The sequence below is a fragment of the Pelophylax lessonae genome (genome assembly GCF_965119305.1).
Source record: "Pelophylax lessonae genome assembly, chromosome: 4".
Lineage (NCBI taxonomy): Eukaryota > Metazoa > Chordata > Amphibia > Anura > Ranidae > Pelophylax > Pelophylax lessonae.
In genome coordinates this window covers 166,973,867-166,993,656 of record NC_138771.1, presented here as the reverse complement: position 1 = coordinate 166,993,656, position 19,790 = coordinate 166,973,867, and the positions used below count along the sequence as shown (strand labels likewise).

General features: G+C 43.5%; 1 protein-coding gene across 1 annotated transcript in view; it reads right to left on the bottom strand.

The window, feature by feature from the left end:
* Positions 1-330: 330 nt before the first annotated feature.
* LOC309553153 (store-operated calcium entry regulator STIMATE-like) overlaps positions 331-19,790 on the bottom strand; it is a 177,549-nt gene continuing 158,089 nt past the window's right edge. Inside the window, exons 7-8 of the mRNA XM_082254062.1 lie at positions 19,227-19,352; positions 331-843 (exon numbers count right to left, since the gene is read on the bottom strand). Coding sequence (XP_082110188.1) covers positions 805-843; positions 19,227-19,352 — 165 coding nt within the window. The 3' untranslated portion in view covers positions 331-804. The remainder of the gene's footprint in view (positions 844-19,226; positions 19,353-19,790) is intronic.

The window sequence follows — 19,790 nt, the reverse complement described above, 5'->3', positions numbered from 1 at the left end:
GGGGTATACACATGTTGCAATGATTTGCTTCGCAACCATAGTAGGAATTCTACCCCGTCATGGTGGGCGGTTTGACCCATTCAAGTGAATGGGGCAGTACTATAACTGTGCACAATGCGTCTGGTTGTGGTGCTGTTGTTCAGTAATTAGGGGGTGAAAACAGGTGGCAAAGAGGTGGTACAGAGCCGCCTCACCGCCTGTCTATTGCTATCTGAATAGCGATCTGAATGTGAATAACAGTTTAAAACACTTTAAAACAGCAACGCAAGTGTAAACGAGCCCTTAGTTACCGGAACAATGGTTACATAGTTCTGGTGACAATTGTAAAATTTTCAGATTTTCCTTCTACCTCCATAATAATGGTCACTGGGACCAAAAAAAGGGTAGGTGTTCCTTAGTGGGAAAGAAGACCGTAATATAATCCTGACACAGGTTCCAGCCCCTTCCACCTCTTGCCAAAACTAAAAATAAAGGTTTTGGCTAAAAATAAACTACTTTTCAAAAATTGCTTTGCTCCAATAAGGCACATAGATGTTTCCAATTCCAATCAATGCTTGAACAGCAAAAGGTTATCAGCAGCCGCAGCACTTAACTATAACATGGTATATTCTGCACATTGCATGTTTATTGTACATTAGGCAAAAGTAAAGCTGCTCCATTATGCAGGAAGAACCATGGGTATTAAGTATCACAACTGCAACTGTATTAGGAGTACACCATAAGAAATGTATTTCCAAAAGTTATCACAGAATAACAGGCTGGATGTATTACAGTCTTTGGTAACACTGTATATAAAAGGCCATGTTAACAGTATAAACGGACAGGTGAAGGACCAAGTAAAACCTGAAAGACAAAACCAGGAAGATATTACATCAGACAGCTTTATGAAAACAAATATGTTTAAAAATGACCCTAGTAGTAGAAATAATATATAATTAAGGGACTGATACTCATACCAATAACTATGACCAGGAGAGAGTGGGACAGAAGAACCAGAGGAGCAGAATGTCTACTATAGCTTGCATCTTGCAGCCACTTATTATGGCTTTGTAGTCTTTACTCCTTTTTTACCTGAATGAAGCCCTGGCATGTTCTATGGCTTAAAAATAATATCATAAATAAGAAAAACAATTTACAGACATAAATAAAACTGATGGTACTATGACTACTGGACTTAAGTGGTTGTAAACCTCAGACATGAAATATGAACAAAGCATATCCCTATATAGTGTGTACTTGTCTCAATTAGGAGCACTGTCAGGTATGTCTGCTGCTTTGTTGCTCTGCTATCAGCATAAATCACTTCTGCCAATTTTTCCTGACACCAAGAAACAAAATGGTAACAGAGGAGGGAGCTTCAGCTGATTGACAGCCTCAGCTTTGTTCCTGTGGGCTGTGTGAAGGGGGTGTGTCCCTTCCCTCCAATCAGCTATCAGAGCTCTCCTCAATGAGCTCTGCAAACTGTAACCACAGCTCTCTGCCCCTTTTTTTCTAAACTCTGACACGCTTTATAAATTCTGTACTTTGAGAAGTAGATAAGTAAATACTGCAGATAAACAACTTATGCAGCAGGAATTATTTCATCTCTGTGCATCACCTGAGGCCAGTCACTTTACTAGGTATAAGTAAGAGCTTACAACCACTTTGAAGTTGTTCCAATTATGATGCAAATGGAGGTTTGTTTGCAGGGCTCTTTATAACTGTAGGATTGAGCAGTAAGTTACACTGTAAGGTATTTGATTTTTGAGGTTAGCATCACTTTAACCATTCAGCAGTTGTTAATCAATTTCTGTAATCGATTACAGAATGTTGATTATAATGCATCAGTGAAGCTTGAAAAGCGACCATCCCAGTGGCAGCTGTGTGTGATTTATGGAAAGATGAGATCATTATGAAATGCAGATGAAAACAGAAAGACAGACAAATCCAGTACACTGGGAGATAGAGCACCCTGAAATGATATAACCATGGAAACTAACAGGCAAACTCAACATTAGAAGAGTCATTGTTAAATGAATGAGAAAAGTTCTAGGATAAGAGAAAAATGTCAGTAACTGAACTTGAGACATCCAAAGGGTTACACAGAGATGGTATTTTGTACAGAACATTTGGAATGCAAAAGGCAAAGTTACATCAGTAGACTAGAAAAAAATGGGATATTTGTACTTTTTGTACAGTAAAATCCATTTCTCCGAGTCCATCGACGGACTCAGCTCTCCATAAATCTTAACTAATGGGTTATATTGCCCCCTCCAGGAGTAGGACTAGGCAGAACAAAAAACACCTGGGTACGCCCATGAGCCGCCCTAAGCTGGTATATAACCCCCCTCTCTGTTCTAGGTAATCAGTTGATTAGCAAACAGTATTAGAAGTATCAGAACTCCATAGAGGGGTGGGTGTTGCGTCCGTCAAACTCAGAGAAAAATGGATTTTTGTAAAATCTTACCGTAAAATCCTTTTCTCTTAAGCTCATTGACAGACGTAGTCCTCGTTGATTAATAACAACTCGGGTTACACTGCCCTCTACAGGAGTAGGACTAGACAGGAAAGAAAACATTCTTGCCACACCTTAGGGGCAGTCCCAGAAGGTATATCCTCTGTCTCTCTGCTACAGCAAATCAGTTATGTCACAAAGCAGTGTTTAGAGAATTTAACCCAACCCAACTCAAAAAACAGAGGGGCGGGTACTACGTCTGTCAATGAGCTTGAACCCTCCTAGAGGGGCTTTGCCTTTCCCGCTCGCCCCAGCGGAGCGAACGAACCCTTTATGAGCGGCAAAGAAAGGTCCATGCTTGTTACGAGGTCCTTTAGCTTTAGCAGCCTGTGGCAAAAAAGTACTCTTGCCCCCAGTGACATCCTTAATGATCTCATCTAGGGTGGCCCCAAATAGGCGATTCCCCTGAAAGGGGAGATTCGCCAAGGCTTTTTTGGAACCTAGATCCGCTGACCAGCATTTTAACCACAGCACACGTCTGAGGATTACCGCTGACATAGATGCATGCCCTAACAAGGGGGTGGCATCCAGGGCTGCGTCACAGACGAACTGCAGTCCTTGTATAATTTGTTCCATCAAATCAGATGCTGCCTGGGGGATACCTTTCCCCTTTAGGTCATGGCGCACCAATCTTGCCCATTCCGTTAATGTCTGTGAAACTAAACCAATGACAATCACTGGTCTAAAGGCTGACCCTATCAGGGAAAAAATAGTGCAGGACTCCGCTTCCATCTTCCGATCCACCGGATCCTTAAAGGACGGAGCGTCCTCCAACGGGATAACAGTGGCTTTATTCCGTCTGGAAATAGGTGGATCCACCACTGGTGGTACTGTCCATTTCTTAATGAGGGATTCCTCAAACGGATAGCGTCTAGCAATGTGCTTGGAACAGAAAAGGTACGTTTTGAATGATCCCATTCCTCTTTAATTTTATTACCAAAACATTTGGGTAAGGGAAAAACCTTCGCCGTCTTGGTAGGTTTACTAGTACCAAAGGGAATTTCCATCTCAGTTGCCTCTGCCGGTAAAACCTCAAGTCTTAAGGTTTCCCGGACCGCCACTACTAGTGCGTCCACCAATGCTTCTTCTTGTGCTATGGCGGAGGCAGGAACGTCCTCCTCACTGTCTGAGGGAACTTTACCTCAGACAACAGCCCCTGCAGAGGGACCTGCAGCTGCAATGACCATCTCAGAATCTGAATCTGAAGTATCAGATGACATAGGGGTAGGCGGGGGTCACTTTCTTGACCCCCGTCCCTGACAGGCCGTCTCCACCCGAGACACCAAAGACTCCAAAACTGCTGTGAATGCATCCATACTCTGTGAACTGGAGGGTCCTGCGGCCACCTCGAGGGAAACAGGTGGGGGTACCTGTGTGGCAGGGTCCATGATTATTCCAGACACTTGCCGGAAAAAATTAATTTGCCAAAAAAAATAAAACTTTTTTTTTTTTTTTAGACCCCCAGCACCACAGCGCCCCTCAGTATTACCTGCTTAGGGACCCCTACAGAGCGAGAGAGAGAGAGAGAGACCCCAAGGCTCACCACTTGATGCTCAGAAGTTTCAATACAAACTGTTCCAGCACTGTCTATTACAGACAGGAAGTCTTTGGCTGGCTTTCCCGGGTAAAAGGAGGCGGCTCCGCCCCTTTGCACGCCTTCTGGCGCCTCCCCTTAGCTCCTCGAGGTGTTTGGTCACCTAAAACATGGCCGCCCCCATGCTGGAGACACGAGGCTACGCCGGGTAAAAGGAGGCGGCTCCGCCCCTTTACACATCTTACGGCGCCTCCCCATAGCTCCTCGAGGTGCTTGGTCACCTCAAACATGGCCGCCCCCATGCTGGAGACACGAGGCTACGCCAGGGGGGGAGGGGGAACATACTACTCACCATACCGGAACCAGGCGGGCGCCCACTCCTGACAGAACCCCTCTCCACCGGGGTGGGGGGGCTGTTGACCAATACGGACGCCGTGACTCTGTTGGTCATTGGCGTTCAGGCGAGACGTTTAACTCGCAGGGTCAGTCCCCGTCCAGTGGGACTATGTCGCGGCCGACCCAGCGCGGAGCTATGGCCTGCATGCGCTCGTAGGCTGAACTGGGGTGACCACTGGATCTCAACATCCAGCCCGTCGCCCAGTTACAGCTTGCTTGCTTGAAGATCTCACAGGAACACTGGAGAAAAAAGCTGTCTAAAAAAATCTAAGAAAAAATTCCTGCCAGGACCGAAGATCCTAGCAAGGCATCTAGGTCCTTACTCCTAACTAGACAGAAAAAAACTGATTTTCTGTAGCAGAGAGAGAGAGAGGATATACCCTCTGGGACTGCCCCTAAGGTGTGGCCAGAATGTTTTCTTTCCTGTCTAGTCCTAATCCTGTAGAGGGCAGTATAACCCGAGTTGTTATTAATCAACGAGGACTACGTCTGTCAATGAGCGACAGAGAAATAGATTTTACGGTAAGTACAAAAATTCCTATTTTCTCTTTCGTTCATTGACGAACACAGCGCTTCATAAATAATAACTACTGGGATGTCCAAGAGCAGTGCCAAAGGGAAAATGAGGGGTGGGGAAAATAACCCAAGGCTAAACAAAAGAGCCCTTAACCAGGACACAGGAGCCTTAACTGGGTCACAGAAGCCCTTTATGAAAAATAAAGGTTTAAAGAACAAACACACCTCAAGAGAGAACCCCCTGAATGAAGGTACAAACTAAAGAGTGCCTGGCTAGGGTTTGCTGAAAGAAGATTGCCAAGGCAGACACATGGCCCTGGTTGGTACTCAAGGCCAATATCTGATCAAGGCCCACCCTGTTGAAGAAAGGTTAAGATCTGAGCCACAGAAAAGGATCGAGGATGAGCGCCAATCGACTCACACCAAGAAATGTACGCTTTCTATGTACGATGGTATTTCTTGCTGGAAGACAACTTCCTCACCTTCACCATGGTAGGTATAACTGATCCAGACAGACCTCTATCCCTCAGTACCTGGCTTTCAATAGCCAAGCCAATAAAACCAGCAACTGTAAAGCAGGATGGGACAATAGGTCTTCTCTGAGAGGAAGCCCCCAATGGACGTTTTTGGCCACCAGACTGATTGGAAGATTCTCGCCCTTGATTCCTCACATGAATTGCAGAAGAAGCCTGAGCCGAGGATGATACTGGCCTTACCATGGCCCTTGGACACCTGCGGTGTCTGCCAGAGGAATCCGTGATCTTGTCACAAACCTCGGTATCCTCCTGTGATGCTGAACATGCCAAAGGAGCTGCATGTAAGACAATGCAAAATGGGAGAGAGAACTATCTGTGTGATAGCAGCCATTGAATCATGGCCTGTGGTCCCTGAAGCTTGTGCAGAGGAAAGACCACCCTGGAAAGAAAAAGAATCAGACCTAGGTAAATCAATTCCCTGGACAGGGATAGGGGGGACCTTAGGTAGTTCAGACATCTCCTTTGCAGGAACCAAATCCTTACAAGGAGACTCAGGATCTAAAAAAAACCTGAAAAAGGACAAGCTTTGTCCCCCTTTCTGGGTACCCTCAAAAGAAACATTTTGCATACCTCCTTGACGCCCACTAAAGAAGTCCATGGGGCTGGAAACTAGTGAAGATGTCCCCCACCCTAATAGGTGAGGGCAGACCTTCATGCTGAATGAGTCTTGTCTGCTGGTCTGGGGAAGCTAGCTCTAGGCTTACTAGACAAAGGTTGCTTGGAATCTCCAAGGGAAGATTTAAAAGATCTATTTCCCTCATTCTCTGTCCCAGAAGCACAAAATCATTTTCAATGGGCTGAGAAGGAGGGCCCCCGTCTGCGACGAGGCTCCTTCCCTTTCCTTGACTGTGGCAGAAAGGTACTCTTCCTTCCCCGATATTACATAGTTACATAGTTACATAGTAGGTGAGGTTGAATAAAGACAATAGTCCATCCAGTTCAACCTGTGTAGGTGTGTGTGACTGTAATCATCTAACATAGCCCTCAATCTCCTGATCCTTGAGATGTAAGTCTAAGAGTCTTTTGAAAGTCACCATACTACCCGCAGAAACCACCTCTTGTGGTAGACAATTCCACAATCTTGTAGCCCTAACAGTAAAGAACCCCCCACGTTGCCTGAGGTTAAAACGCTTCTCCTCTAATCGCATTGTATGTCCTCGAGTCCTCATGCAATTCCTTCGAATGAACAGCTTTTCTTCTAAGCTGAGATCCCCATTAAGATATTTATAAATTGCTATCATGTCCCCTCTCAGACGTCTTTTCTCCAGGGAAAATAAATCGAGCGATTGCAGCCGCTCTTCATAGGTAAGGTCCTCCAACCCCCTAATCAGTTTAGTTGCCCTTCTCTGGACTTTCTCCAGCTCCAACACATCCCTCCTGAGGACTGGCGACCAGAACTGGACAGAATACTCCAGATGCGGTCGGACCAGAGTTTTATAAAGTGGAAGGATTATAGTCTTATCTCTGGAATACATCCCTTTCTTTATGCATGCTAATATTCTGTTGGCTTTGGAAGCTGCCGCTTGGCATTGCATGCTGTTGCCTAATCTATCATCAACTAAGACTCCCAGATCTTTCTCCATTTTTGATTCCCCCAAGGGTTCCCCTCCTAACGTGTATTGTGTTTTTATGTTTTTGGTCCCCAAGTGCAAAACCTTACACTTCTCCACATTAAACCTCATTTGCCATGTCGTTGCCCACTCCGTAATTTTGTCCAGGTCATTCTGTAGGATATCTGCTTCATGCTGTGCAGTTATTGCCCTGGCCAATTTTGTGTCATCTGCAAAAACTGATAACGAACTACTGATCCCTTCCTCAATGCTGTTTATGAATAAATTGAACAAGGTTGGTCCCAGGACTGAGCCCTGGGGCACCCCGCTTACTACCTCAGACCAGTCTGAGTATGCGCTGTTTATTACTACCCTTTGGACACGGCCTTTTAGCCAATTCCGTATCCAAGAGCAAACCCTGCTGTCGATACCTGCAGACCTTATTTTATAAATTAAGCGCTTGTGGGGAACTGTATCAAACGCCTTAGCGAAATCCAAGTACACCACATCCACTGGTCTCCTTAACCATATCCTTAATGATGTCATCCAGAGTAGCCCCAAACAAGTGATTGCCTTGAAAGGGCAGATCAATGTGAGCTTTCTTAGAGGCTTGGTCAATGGACCAATTCTTAAGCCACAGCACGCGCCTAATCACCACCACTGGACCCCCTCAAGGCTCAGGGTACCTATCAGCAGAGAGAAAGATAACAGAGACCCCCAAAGACCCACCCTACCGACCAGAGGAGCACTGAGAATTCAAACCCAGCATCATCATGGACGCTTTTCCTGATCATAAGTCCCGGCCACAGGAAGAGGAAACTAAGGAGAAAGAGGAAGAGCAGGAGCTTAGGCATCCCCACGAGGCTTCAGTTGTCTCCAGCATCTCCCAGACTAGGGGAAAATGGCCCCCATGACATCATCTGACTACACAAATATGGCCGCCAAACGGAGACCATTTAGACTAAGGGAAAATGGCCCTCATGACATCACCCGACTACACAGACATGGCTGCCAACCGGAGACCAGCCAGACTAAGGGAAATTGGCCACCATCAGCTACTAACACTGAAGCATGCTCTTTCCTACACTCTCTGCAATGCTGCACCCTCTGCAAGACGACCCCCCCCCCCTGAAGGTAGGACACACATTTAAGGGAGACTCTGCTGTGCACTCTGCACTGGGACCCCCACCAGACGCTAGGTCCAGACAGAGGAGAATGGGAGTGGGGGAAGCCCAGCTCACTGAGGGATTTAGGCAAGGCCGGCCTTTGGGGTGTGCGAGCTGTGCGGCCGCACAGGGCGCCATGGGCAACAGGGGCACCATGCGGCCATCACAGCTCGCAGAAGATCAGGCCGCACAGTGGGAGGTAAGCGCCGACCGCAGCCTGGACAGGGTTAACACAGGCCGCGGCGGCCGCTTACCTCCCGCTGTGTGGCTGTGCCTCGGTCTCCTACTGCTGCAATCTGAGCTGTGTATTACACACAGCTCAGCCTCCGATCCACGCTGACAGATCCCTCATCCCTGCAGGGACGCCAGAGAAGAGATCGTCAGCTCCTCCTCCTCCCGCCCCTTCTCCTCCTCCTCCTGCCCCTTCTCCTCCCCGGGGCTCTGTGGGCGGGAAGTTTAAAGAAAAACAAAAAGCTGCAGACAGCGTGAGGTAAGTGAGGTCTCTCTCCTGCAAAAAATGTAAGGGGGGTCTCTGATGTGAGGGGGGCTTTGTGTGGGGGGTCTGTGAGGTAAGGGGGGCTCTCTGATGTGGGGGGATCTCTGATGTAAGGGGGGCTCTGATGTAAGGGGGCTCTGTGTGGGGGTCTGATGTGAGGGGGGCTCTGTGTGGGGGCTCTCTGATTTAAGGGGGGCTTTGTGTGGGGGGTCTCTGATGTAAGGGGGGCTTTGTGTGGGGGGTCTCTGATGTGAGGGGGGGCTTTGTTTGGGGGGTCTCTGATGTGAGGGGGGGCTCTGTGTGGATCTCTGATGTGAGGGGGGCTCTGTGTGGGGGGGTTTCTGATGTAAGGGGAGCTCTGTAGGGGGTCTCTGATGTAAGGGGAGCTCTGTGTGGGTGGTCTCTGATGTAAGGGGGGTCCCTGATGTAAGGGTGGGCTTTTCGGGGGGTCTCTGATTTAAGGGAGGGGCTCTGTGGGGGGGTCTATAATGTAGGCGGGGCTCTGTGAGGGTATATGATGTAAAGGGGGCCTCTGTGAGGGTCTCTGGTGTAAGGGGGGCTCTGTGAGGGTCTCTGGTGTAAGGGGGGCTAAGTTATTTATTAGTGATCATAAAAAAGAGAGAGAGGGAGAGGGAGGACTGTACTTACCCTTCAATGGTGCGGATAACACTCCAGACAGAACTCCTCGCCACCGAAGTAGGGGAGCTGTCAGCCAAGGGACTGCTGCAACTCAGACCCAAGCCTGGTCGTATGCGACCCTGCGAGATGTTAAACTTGCGGACCAGCCTCTGTCTGTGAGGCTATGTCGTGGCTGACCTAGCGTGTAGCTGCTGACGGGCTTGGGGGACCACAAGATCTAGATTATCCAGCCCGTCACCCAGCCCGGCAGTTGATTGCAGATCTCCCGAGAGAAAAACAAAAAAGATGTAAGGAAGGAGAAAATTGCTGGACCAGAGGTCCCAGCTGGGAGCCTAGGTCCTTACCCCTGACTAGACAGATTAAAACGGATTACCTAGAGCAGAGGGGGGGGGGGGTTATATACCAGCTGAGGATGGCCCATGGGCATAGCCAGGTGTTTTTTGTTCTGCTTAGTCCTACTCCTGGAGGAGGCAATATAACCCACTAGTTATGATTTTTGGAGCGCTGTGTCCTTCGATAAAACAAAAAGAGAAATGTTACTTTTTCCTTACAGTAGGAAAGATTTTCGTCAAAAGAATTATCTTTTATTGTAATAGTTTAAAAACTGAACCCTCATTAAAAAAAAAAAAAAATCTATATTTGGCTTGTGAATTGTACTATGTATATACCACTTATAAATTATGCAGTGCTACACTTTTTAAATCAACATCAGATTCTCCCTGCATCTGAAAAAGCTTACAGTGTACTGACCTTGCTATATTTACACCAACAATGGGGCCATTCTAAGGGTCAGCCAGTATACCCAGCAATATGTCTTTAATTGTTGTAGGGATATTGGGACACCTGTTTTGTTGGTTTAAGCAAACACAGGAGGTTTAACTAAGGCCTCTTTCACATGGGGCAGGAAAAAATTATATATTGGACCTGCAATGCCATTTCATATTGGAGTACACCTCCTTTCACATGGAGCAGACACCACCAGCAGTCTGCCTGCTCGGCGGGGAGCCTGATCCCCGCTGAGTAATTGGATAGCTTGTCTGTATCTGCTCCGCTTATGCAGAGCGGACACAGACACAGCCAGCTGTCCTTTATGGGAAGTCAGATGTAAACAGACCGCCTGTCTGTTTACACCCGATGGCCATCCGATCCACCAGAGGAATGGGGAACGGATCCCCCATTCGTCTTTTTTTAATGGATAGGATGTCGACAGGTGCCTGCCCCTTGACACCTGCCACTCAACAGAGGGCAATTGATGGTCCGATCAGGTCCACCTAAAAGACTGACAGTCCAACCCGATAGGCCCTTTCACACAGGCGAACCTAGCAATTGGGTGCGTTTATTCTTGCATACAAAATAATTAAATAAAAAATTCTGTAAATGCCAAATGGTTAATAATATAGAGCAAAAGACTGCACAGCAAAGTTCAATGCATTTCTACTGGTACTACTATCAAAAAAGTTAAAGCTATGCACATGTTATTTTTCCGAGTGTCTTAAAGTAGAACTATAGGTAAAATGTTTTTTTTTTTTTTCCTTTTGGATAGAGCAAGGGAGGGGGATAACCCCTATAAGGTTTTTTTTTTTGCCATCTTTTCCCCATTACAGAGATTTCCCTTCACTTCCTGTTCCATAGCCAAACAGGAAATGAGAGGAAATCCCTGCAAATAAGGGAATTCCTTGTGGACCCCCAGGTCATCCAGAACTAGTGTCCCCATTGGAAGATTCCCCTCTATTACTTTTTTGGGAACAACCCAAAATGTGAGATTTTCCTTATATTCACTTTAAATAATAAATGGTAAGCAGAACAACTAGAGAGGGTGAATTTCCCTAACGGGGCACAGACCGCAATAAAAACTGACAGGTGTTCTAATCTCTCCACTCTATCCAAAACTAAAAAGAAAACAAAAAAAGTTTTGCTTTCAGTTATACTTTAAGCTGGCCATACACTGGTACGCTGTTGAATAAATGTTCCTTTGAATATTCGTAAGAAAATGTTATAGTACATTTAATGACTTGTCGAATGTTGTTTAAAAGTACTTAAAAATTTTATTTGCTTTTAACATACTAATTTTGGAAAGAATGTAATTTCTTTAACAAAAAAAAAAAACATACACTGTTAGAAATTCATTAAATTTCAGAAAATTTTCTATCCTGCTCCTTTAAATCTTCTTGTCACTACGGTAGAAAATGACAGTTGATTGGACCCTACTAATGTATAGAAAATAGTTTAAAAAATTAATTTCTAATGAAATTGTACTAGTTTATGGCAAGCATTAGAACCTTTCAACTACAGGTAAACAAGTGAATGAATGAATCTAGTACATAAATTATTTACAGATCTGTGCTTTCTTTCTAAAGCATTTCTTACACTCGGGTGAGACTGAACACAATTAAATTGGTTGCAAACTCATCTTACATGACTGTAATGAGATTTTAGGGAACTGGTAAGAAATAGAATATCCTTCAGGCAGCAACATGCATATTAGTGACTCATTATTTCTTGGCCGCCTTGTGTACAGCACCTGTTCCCAACCATCATGCGTCCAGATAATCCATTAAAACTAAGCCAAACACAACTTGGAAACTTTGTAAGTTTGTAAACATGCAGGTCTATGAAACTATTTACAGCAATGTATTTTTATTTGCGTTTATGAATTCTTCTTTTACAAGAGTTTTATTACTTTATTTAAAAGGAAAAAGAACAAACATTACAAGAGATACAGATATACAGCACACGTTAGTAATACCACGCATCATTGGCATTTCGCTTAAGGCCCCTTTCACACGGGTGCCTTTGTGAAGCGGAATCCACTTGCTTTAGCTCGCCACTGATCCCTGCTGAGCAGGCGGATGACAGGTCCGTGTCCCCTCGGCTCTCCCCTATGGGGCAATCGGATTGAAACAGACCGCCTGTCCGCTTCCATCCAATGCCATCTAATCTGATGGACTGATGGGGAATAGGTTCACCATACATCTGTTTTTGGCGGACAGGATCAGATGGAATGGTGGCGGGTGTTAGCAAACATGTGTGTGCGGATATCCACCTCTCCATAGAAGGGACTGGAGATAGAAGGGAATGGAGAGCAGATCGCCCATGTGAAAGGGGCTAAAAAGAGTAAATGTGTGGGCCATTTAACAAAGGAGTAAAGCATGTTCATTTTGTAAAGAGAATTTTAACTTACCTTTGCAAAGTTAATTTTTACTACATTTGTTAAGAATACCCAATTATGTGCAAGAAAAATAAAATGGTGTTTTGCTTGCACAGGATGGGATGATAAAGGCCAGCACAGCTTTGCATTATTCACAAAACACAGTATGAGTTAATTTGCAAAACAAACATTGTGTCATAGAACAGATCCTAAGATAATGATAGCAAGTGAAATAGTTATACGATAGGAGTATTCAAAAGGACTTCTTAGGGCTTATTACTGATACTAAAGCGGTCTATACACTGATCAAAATTCTACCAGTTCAGCAGGGACTGACCAAATTTTGATCAGTGTTTGGCAACCTCCACTTAACATCGTTTGATCAGTTCTGTCAAAAGGACATGTTGGAAAAAGTTCCTCGATCAGACGCTGCAGCCAATCCACTGCAGCCTCTGATCGATGTTGCCGCTGTCAAATTATAATGTCCTGGTGGTAGGGATTCCACCATCCATCTTGTTTGTTTGGATAGAAGATACTGTTTGTTTAAGCAGAGAAAAGGCTATAGTGGAAGGGACCAGTAGACAAAAAGAGAGCCTTTTGAGGATGGATAATGGTTTCATTATCCATCCTCAAAAGGCTCTCTTTTTGTCTACTGGTCCCTTCCAGTATAGCTTTTTTTCTGCCCACATCCTAGAGCCAGGGGAAGGACCGCTTTACTTGCAGTGTCACCAGGGATATCACACCCAACTATTTTAGCTAGACCATCCCCCTCCTTTTTGTATGTTTGTTTAAGCAGCTTAAGGGAGAAGGGAAAAAAAGGTAAAAAAATAAAGAACTGGATTAGAAATACTTAAAGAGAAACTGCAGTCTGCTCACATAATTTGGAATAAAAACCATATTCCATTCTGGAGCTTCCCTCCAACCACTTTGCATATTATTTTATATATACTGTGATTCTGTACTTGCCAAATATGCTGCAGAAATCTCCCTCCTCTAAGTCTGGCTGCAGCCATTTTAACTGTGGGTAGCTGAAGCTGCTGCCTGTTCACTTCCTGGATTTACACAGACACACAGAGGCACACAGACACACTCACACCACTGCATGCCTGCACGTATCTCCTCTCTTGATGAATACACCTGGATCTCTGCAGTCTCCGGTTATCTCAGCCCTCATCCAGCCCCCTCCAGCTCTCCTATGACTCACCCCTACTCCCTTGCTGGCAAACGCTCACGAGATTGAGAGAGAGAGTGACATGTGCATGATGTCATTAGCTTAGGCTAATTACCAGACAAGAAAGAGGAAGTGGGCTGTATAAGATTTTGACAGGCAGAAAAAAATGTTTTGTTATCCAAAGTTAAAACAACAAGGGCAGATGATTTAATAGAAGAAATGATAAAAAAAATGACTGCAGTGCGGTCCGTGCAGAAATAGTGACGGCGCGGCTCTCCTATGTCTTAAGCGTTTCCCCCGAATGGAGCTCCATTCCCAGCGGAAGCCCATTCGGGGGAAACGCTTAGGACATAGGAGAGCCGCGCCGTCACTATTTCTGTATGGACCGCACTGCAGGCGGCCGTGCCGGCTTGAAAACATGTGTTTAGTCTTCGTCATATGGAAGTGAAATTTTCAATAAATCCATGTTATTTTAAAGGTAATGCACTATTAGTCTGCTTCCTCTTTGTTTGACCCCCCCTGTGAGGACCCGATTTCTATTGATTGGTGTCGGTGGTGGAGCAAAGGAGAGGACTGACCTTCCATACTGCCCTTCTGGAGTTACTATGGGAACTACATCGCAGGCAACATATATACACACACGTTTCAAGTCTAATATATATATGTCATTTCTGGTAAGGAGTCATTCACTATATTTTCTTCACAAGCACGAGGTGTATATGGAAAGGAGGGGATGATACACTGAGGATACATGCCATCATTTCATCTTGACTGCCAATTATTGTTATCTTTTTTGTAAGGAGCCATCCACAGTGCATGCCCCACCCTGTCCTTGGGTGAAGATACAAGTGTTTTGGACACATTCACTCTTCACGGGAAATTTAATTTGAAGAAACCAATGGACTTGTGTCCGAAAGGACTTTCTTTCCTTATTTGTGCAAACTTTGTGGAAAGCTTTTGCCATTTGTTTCTTCTTAGTGTGGGATATCTACACTTTATGGGGTGTTGTTACACTAATTGTCACCAAACATATCTTTTATGATAATAGTTTTGTCTTTGGTGGATTTAAGTTGTTTACACCTTGCTATATCTTATATAGCATTTTCTTTTTTGTCACTTGCAAATTTCTGGAGAGCGCGCTTATTTTATTCCCATTTAATAGATCACTATAGTAGAGATATTGTAGAGATCTGCAGAGGCTGTCTAAATGTGATTGCTGGAGCTCTTAGGATGTGCCAATGACCTCAAAGACAACGTCAATGCAATTCCTCTTTAAATACAACACATAAGTTTTTTTTTTTTTTTTTTTAATTCATTTTTAAAAGTAGAAAAAGAAATAAGAATAACTGCCTAACATAATAGCTAAGGATCAAACAATGCATCTTAAGAAAAGACATTTAAAACTCTAGGAAGCAAACAAGGTATTGATTATATGTTAATTTTGCTGTTACATTTGTAGACCTATTAAATGTAAATTGTATCATGAAGAAATATATGCCAGAATGCAAGCTTTAATACAAATAAATCCGTAGATTACAATGGTCAACAGTAATAAAGTTTGTGGCATAGAGGCAGTTAATTTGTATAAAGCTTATAAAAGCATTTAAAAAGTGCAGAAATACGTTTGCATTAGTGAATTGTATAGAGAAAGAGGATTCGTTTGAGAAAAGGAGGAGACCTAAAGAATTAGGTTTATGTACAAAAAAAAAAAAAAAATCAGGGATCAGGAAAGAAAAAAGAAGAAATCTGAAAGACCAGCGACCTCCCAACCACCATCAGGAACCCGAGACCCTCCCACCCCCTCATTCGCCAGCCAGCAAAGTAGGCCATTGGCAAACACCAAGCGTATTCAGGGAGGGTTTTCCAGAATATGCCACAGTTCCCAGACCTTATGATGTTTATCTAGAGTGTTGTTGAAAGTGGCTGTAAGATATTCTTTTTGACATTCTGGATCCTAGTATGAAACTCCATCAAAGAGGGAGGTTCAACTCAATTCCATTTAAGGACATTTCACTGAGTTAAGAGTATGCATCAACAATCTTTTAGAGGTTATAGAGAAATCACAAGGTGGTAAGCCTAGAAGGTAAGTTTTAGGAGTAATTGGGGCACAAGAGTAAAAAATGAGTGGATAAGGTTATGGTCACCACGCCAGTAAGGTTTAATAACGGGAGAGTACTGGTAAATACTGTATATGCTCAAACGTTCCAATGGTTTTCTTGCATCTCCAGCACCTATTATCAGCAGAGGGGAATATGGCATGCAACTTATCTGGAGTGTAATACCAGTGGAAGAGTGTTTTGTAATGGTTCTCCTTGTACCATATTGAGCTTTTAGCAGCCTGGGTCCAAATGATTTTCCTGGTTTTCAGAGGTAATTCCTCCCTCAAAATTTGCTCCCATTTTTTGCTTATATGAGTATTTGAGTGGATTTTAGGGTGGATGTGAAATCAGTAACTTGTATAACGAAGAAATTATTCCCTTGGACGATGGTCCTACCAGGCAAATTTTCTCGATTGGTGTTAGGTTAGGGTATTTTAAGGAGTTAAAGTCTGGGCATAATAACATATTTGTAAATAACCAAACAAAGCCTGTTTAGAAAGTCGTAAGCTTTTTGGAGATCCTGAAAAGATTGTAAAATTTTAGTTCTAACAGCCAACAGATGGCCAAAGGGAAATAAGCCTCTATCTTTCCAAGTCTGAAACATCAGTGAGGTTAGCCTATCTGGATAAGCAGATGTAAAGAGAAAAGGATGCAATGGTTGTTATAAAGTGTTGTCTTTTTGCACAGTGTCATAGGGTAAAAAGAAATGCAATAGGTTGAAGTAGATTAGCTTACATTTACAGAAGTATCTGTACTCCATGGCAAGGAATAAGGGTGGGTGGAAGCCAACTACAACTTCTCTATTTCAGTCTACCTGCTGTAGGAGTAAGCCAGGATGCCAGACAGGGTAGCTGAGCAGCAAGATAATATTTGGAGATACTTGGAAAGGCAAGGCCTCCTTACTTGCATGGACCAACTAGCACAAATCTAGAAATCCTACAGTGTTTAAAATTCCAAACAATGGTCGCAATGGGGTTGATTTACTAAAACTGGAGAGTGCAAAATCTGGTGCAGCTGTGCATGGTAGCCAATCAGCTTCTAACTTCAGCTTGTTCAATTAAGCTTTGACAAAATAAAACCTTAAAGTGGATTGCCTTCTATGCACAGCTGCACCAGATTTTGCACTCTCCAGTTTTAGTATATTAACCCTATAGTGCCTGAAAAAGAAATATGATGAGATTTCCATTGGGAGAGGAGATTAATAATGTTGCCATAAAGAGTAGTACATTTTGTTTTATAAAGTGTGTCGTAAGTGGGTTTTACCCCTAGGTATTTAAGTGTGGAGGATTTTCATGAGTTTCGGAACGTTTCAGTTAAATAGAGCAGGTTTGTTCAGGTACATTCAGAGGAAAAGCTCCAGTTTTAGAGTTATTGATTTTATAACCCGAGGTTGAGCTATATAAATCCAGTTCATTGTGCAGGATAGGGGGGTTGTGTAGGACAGCAGTACTTTGCTGCAATGTGTTACAGAGTGCTCTTTCCAAATGTTCGTCAACTGATAGCAGGCAGTTCTAGCAACTACACTGGCTAGGACCCGCCAGAACCACTGAGCCCAGACACCACTTTAAATCAGTGCTGAGACAAATACGTCTAATCCCAGTACCATTTTAAAAAAAACACCTAGGATTCAAGTGGTTAAACAGTAAATCTTTTTTGATAATGTCCAGTAAAAGGGCATGAATTATCTATGCATAGTTAAACCAGCAGCTCTGGCTAATCATTGTTAAAGCTGTGCTTAAAGCTCAACTCCGGGCAATTTTTTCTATGCAGTGGGGCTGCGCCTGCATTGCATGGGTTAACGGCTCTTTTTTTCTAGGGGTGAACACAGTTGTCGAAACTCACCTGATCCTTCGTTCCCCAAGAAAATGGCATTCCTCCACATCCAGTGGTGGACCGGTGTTGCCCTGGGAGGATCGGCAGATTAGGTGAGTATATCTCGGCTTTCCGAACCCCTAGACCAAAAGGAGCAGTTAACTCATGCAGTGCCGGCACAGCCCAACTGCATATTAAAAAAAACGCCAGGAGTTCAACGTTCAAGTTCAAGGACGTAGCTGAGCAGAAATCATAATGTAGTAGTAACCAGGTATTTTGTCAATCATCTATGTATCTAAAGCTAACAAAAGTTATTGCTGACTACACTAACCAGTCAGTCTCAATTATATCATCAAATTCATTAAAATAACATGTAAAACCGAATGAGAAAATATGAAACAATGAGTAAGGTCTTCTTTCCACTGGGTGTTTCAATGCATGTCTCGTGTAAGGGCTGTGTTTACCCACACAGGGATGCGCAGGTGTTTGGTGCTTACCTTGCAGGCAGTCCCATTGCTGGCAGATGCTGCTCCCAATTTGACATCTGTGAGGGTGAACAGCCCCAAATTCATTCAGTATGCACAGATGTCACTTTCGGAGAAGCAGCTGTATCTGGGCACCCGCTGCGTCCCAATTGACAGCAATGTGACGTGAATGCAGGGAAGACATGCTTTCCTTACCTTGTAATAATGGGCACACATGTTTTGGCTGCAGTTTGTAGTGATCAATTCCCCAATGTCAATGTAGTGCTTCAGCTAGTCTGTCCCTATGCACCAAGGGGACAAGACAACTTCCTGTTCCAAGACACACTGTGTCCAATGCATGCCTTGCCATCTCCTCTGTATTGCATTACACATGTGGGAGTGCTAATCTGTTGAAATATATCTCCCAGCTTTGTGTGTGTAACTCTTACCTGTACTAGCACTAGGCTGAGACCCAGGATTGTGGGATATGTAGTTTCTTCACAGGAAGTATCAGGTCTCATACTACAGACCAAGGTCATGCATTAACATGTGCTGTGCCATGTTACATGCCTCATGTTTCAACACAAATTGAAACCTGACACAGTAATGTGAAGATTTACCCTACTATATGCTGTACGTATAGTGCTGCAAAGGACACCATGAAACTACATGATTAAAGCATATCTTATGCAGATGAAAAGCACAAGGAAAAGGCCAGAATTTTTTTTTTTTTTTTTTTTTTTTAGGCTTTTAAGTATGAGGCAATTGCATCAACTGGCTTTATAGCCATCTTCCTAGAAAACGTTTTTCATTAATAATTATGTATGAGGTTTTAAAAGGCAGTTGGGACACTACAAAAAAAAAAAAAACTACCAAGGAAGCTATAGTGCACCTGGACCGGTTTTTCACAAATCAAATTCGATTGGTAGATGTTGTTTTAAACAGCTTCTATTGGTAAAGGAAACCTGTTGTAAATAAATTGCTTGATACTAGGGCTACTTGATGAATTGTTCCCTTCTGTGGCATTTTTGGAATCCTCACACCCAGGTTCCCATTTTGGCGAGAGGTAAATACTATGTAAAATATTTCAATGAACAATTACCTGCTAAATTTTTTGCTTAAATTGTATATGTAATGAATCTCTGTTTTACATCAGCTAATTGTTAGTATGTTTGAACACTGTCCTCAAGCAGTACATTTCTCACCTGGCTTTCATCATCCTTTATTACTGGTAAACTGTCTGCTTCCGTGCTGTTCTCACAAGGATGATCCACCTTCACTCTCTTGTATTTCCTCATTAATAAGCTGTCCACCACCCAAAACATAATTGCCTAAAAGAAATTAGGAACAGAATTAAAGTTTTCTGATGCAAAATGAAATCAAACAAAAAAGGATTTTGACAAAAGCATTCTTTCTAGCTATGCTTTAAGCAATGGTGTTTGTTCTTTTATGTATTTTAGTTTTGTAATCCCAACAAAAATCTGAATGAATACTAGACATTGCAGGGGAAAATGGAGGGTTATAAGAAAGTATTTTTAGAATTCATCAAACGGTAAAAAGCATATTACTGCTGTGTTTTAGAGTCAAGATGCTTTCTTAAATTTTACTTTATGGCCATTTTGATGTTGTAAACTGCACATAGGGTTTTTTAGAGGGTCTGGAATAATAGGGAGGTGGGTAAAAAGTGCAGCAGCTGATAGCAATGATTTGAAAGCAGAGGGAAGCTTAGCAACAAATACAAAGTGCTCTGTCCAGGCTCCAATAATTCA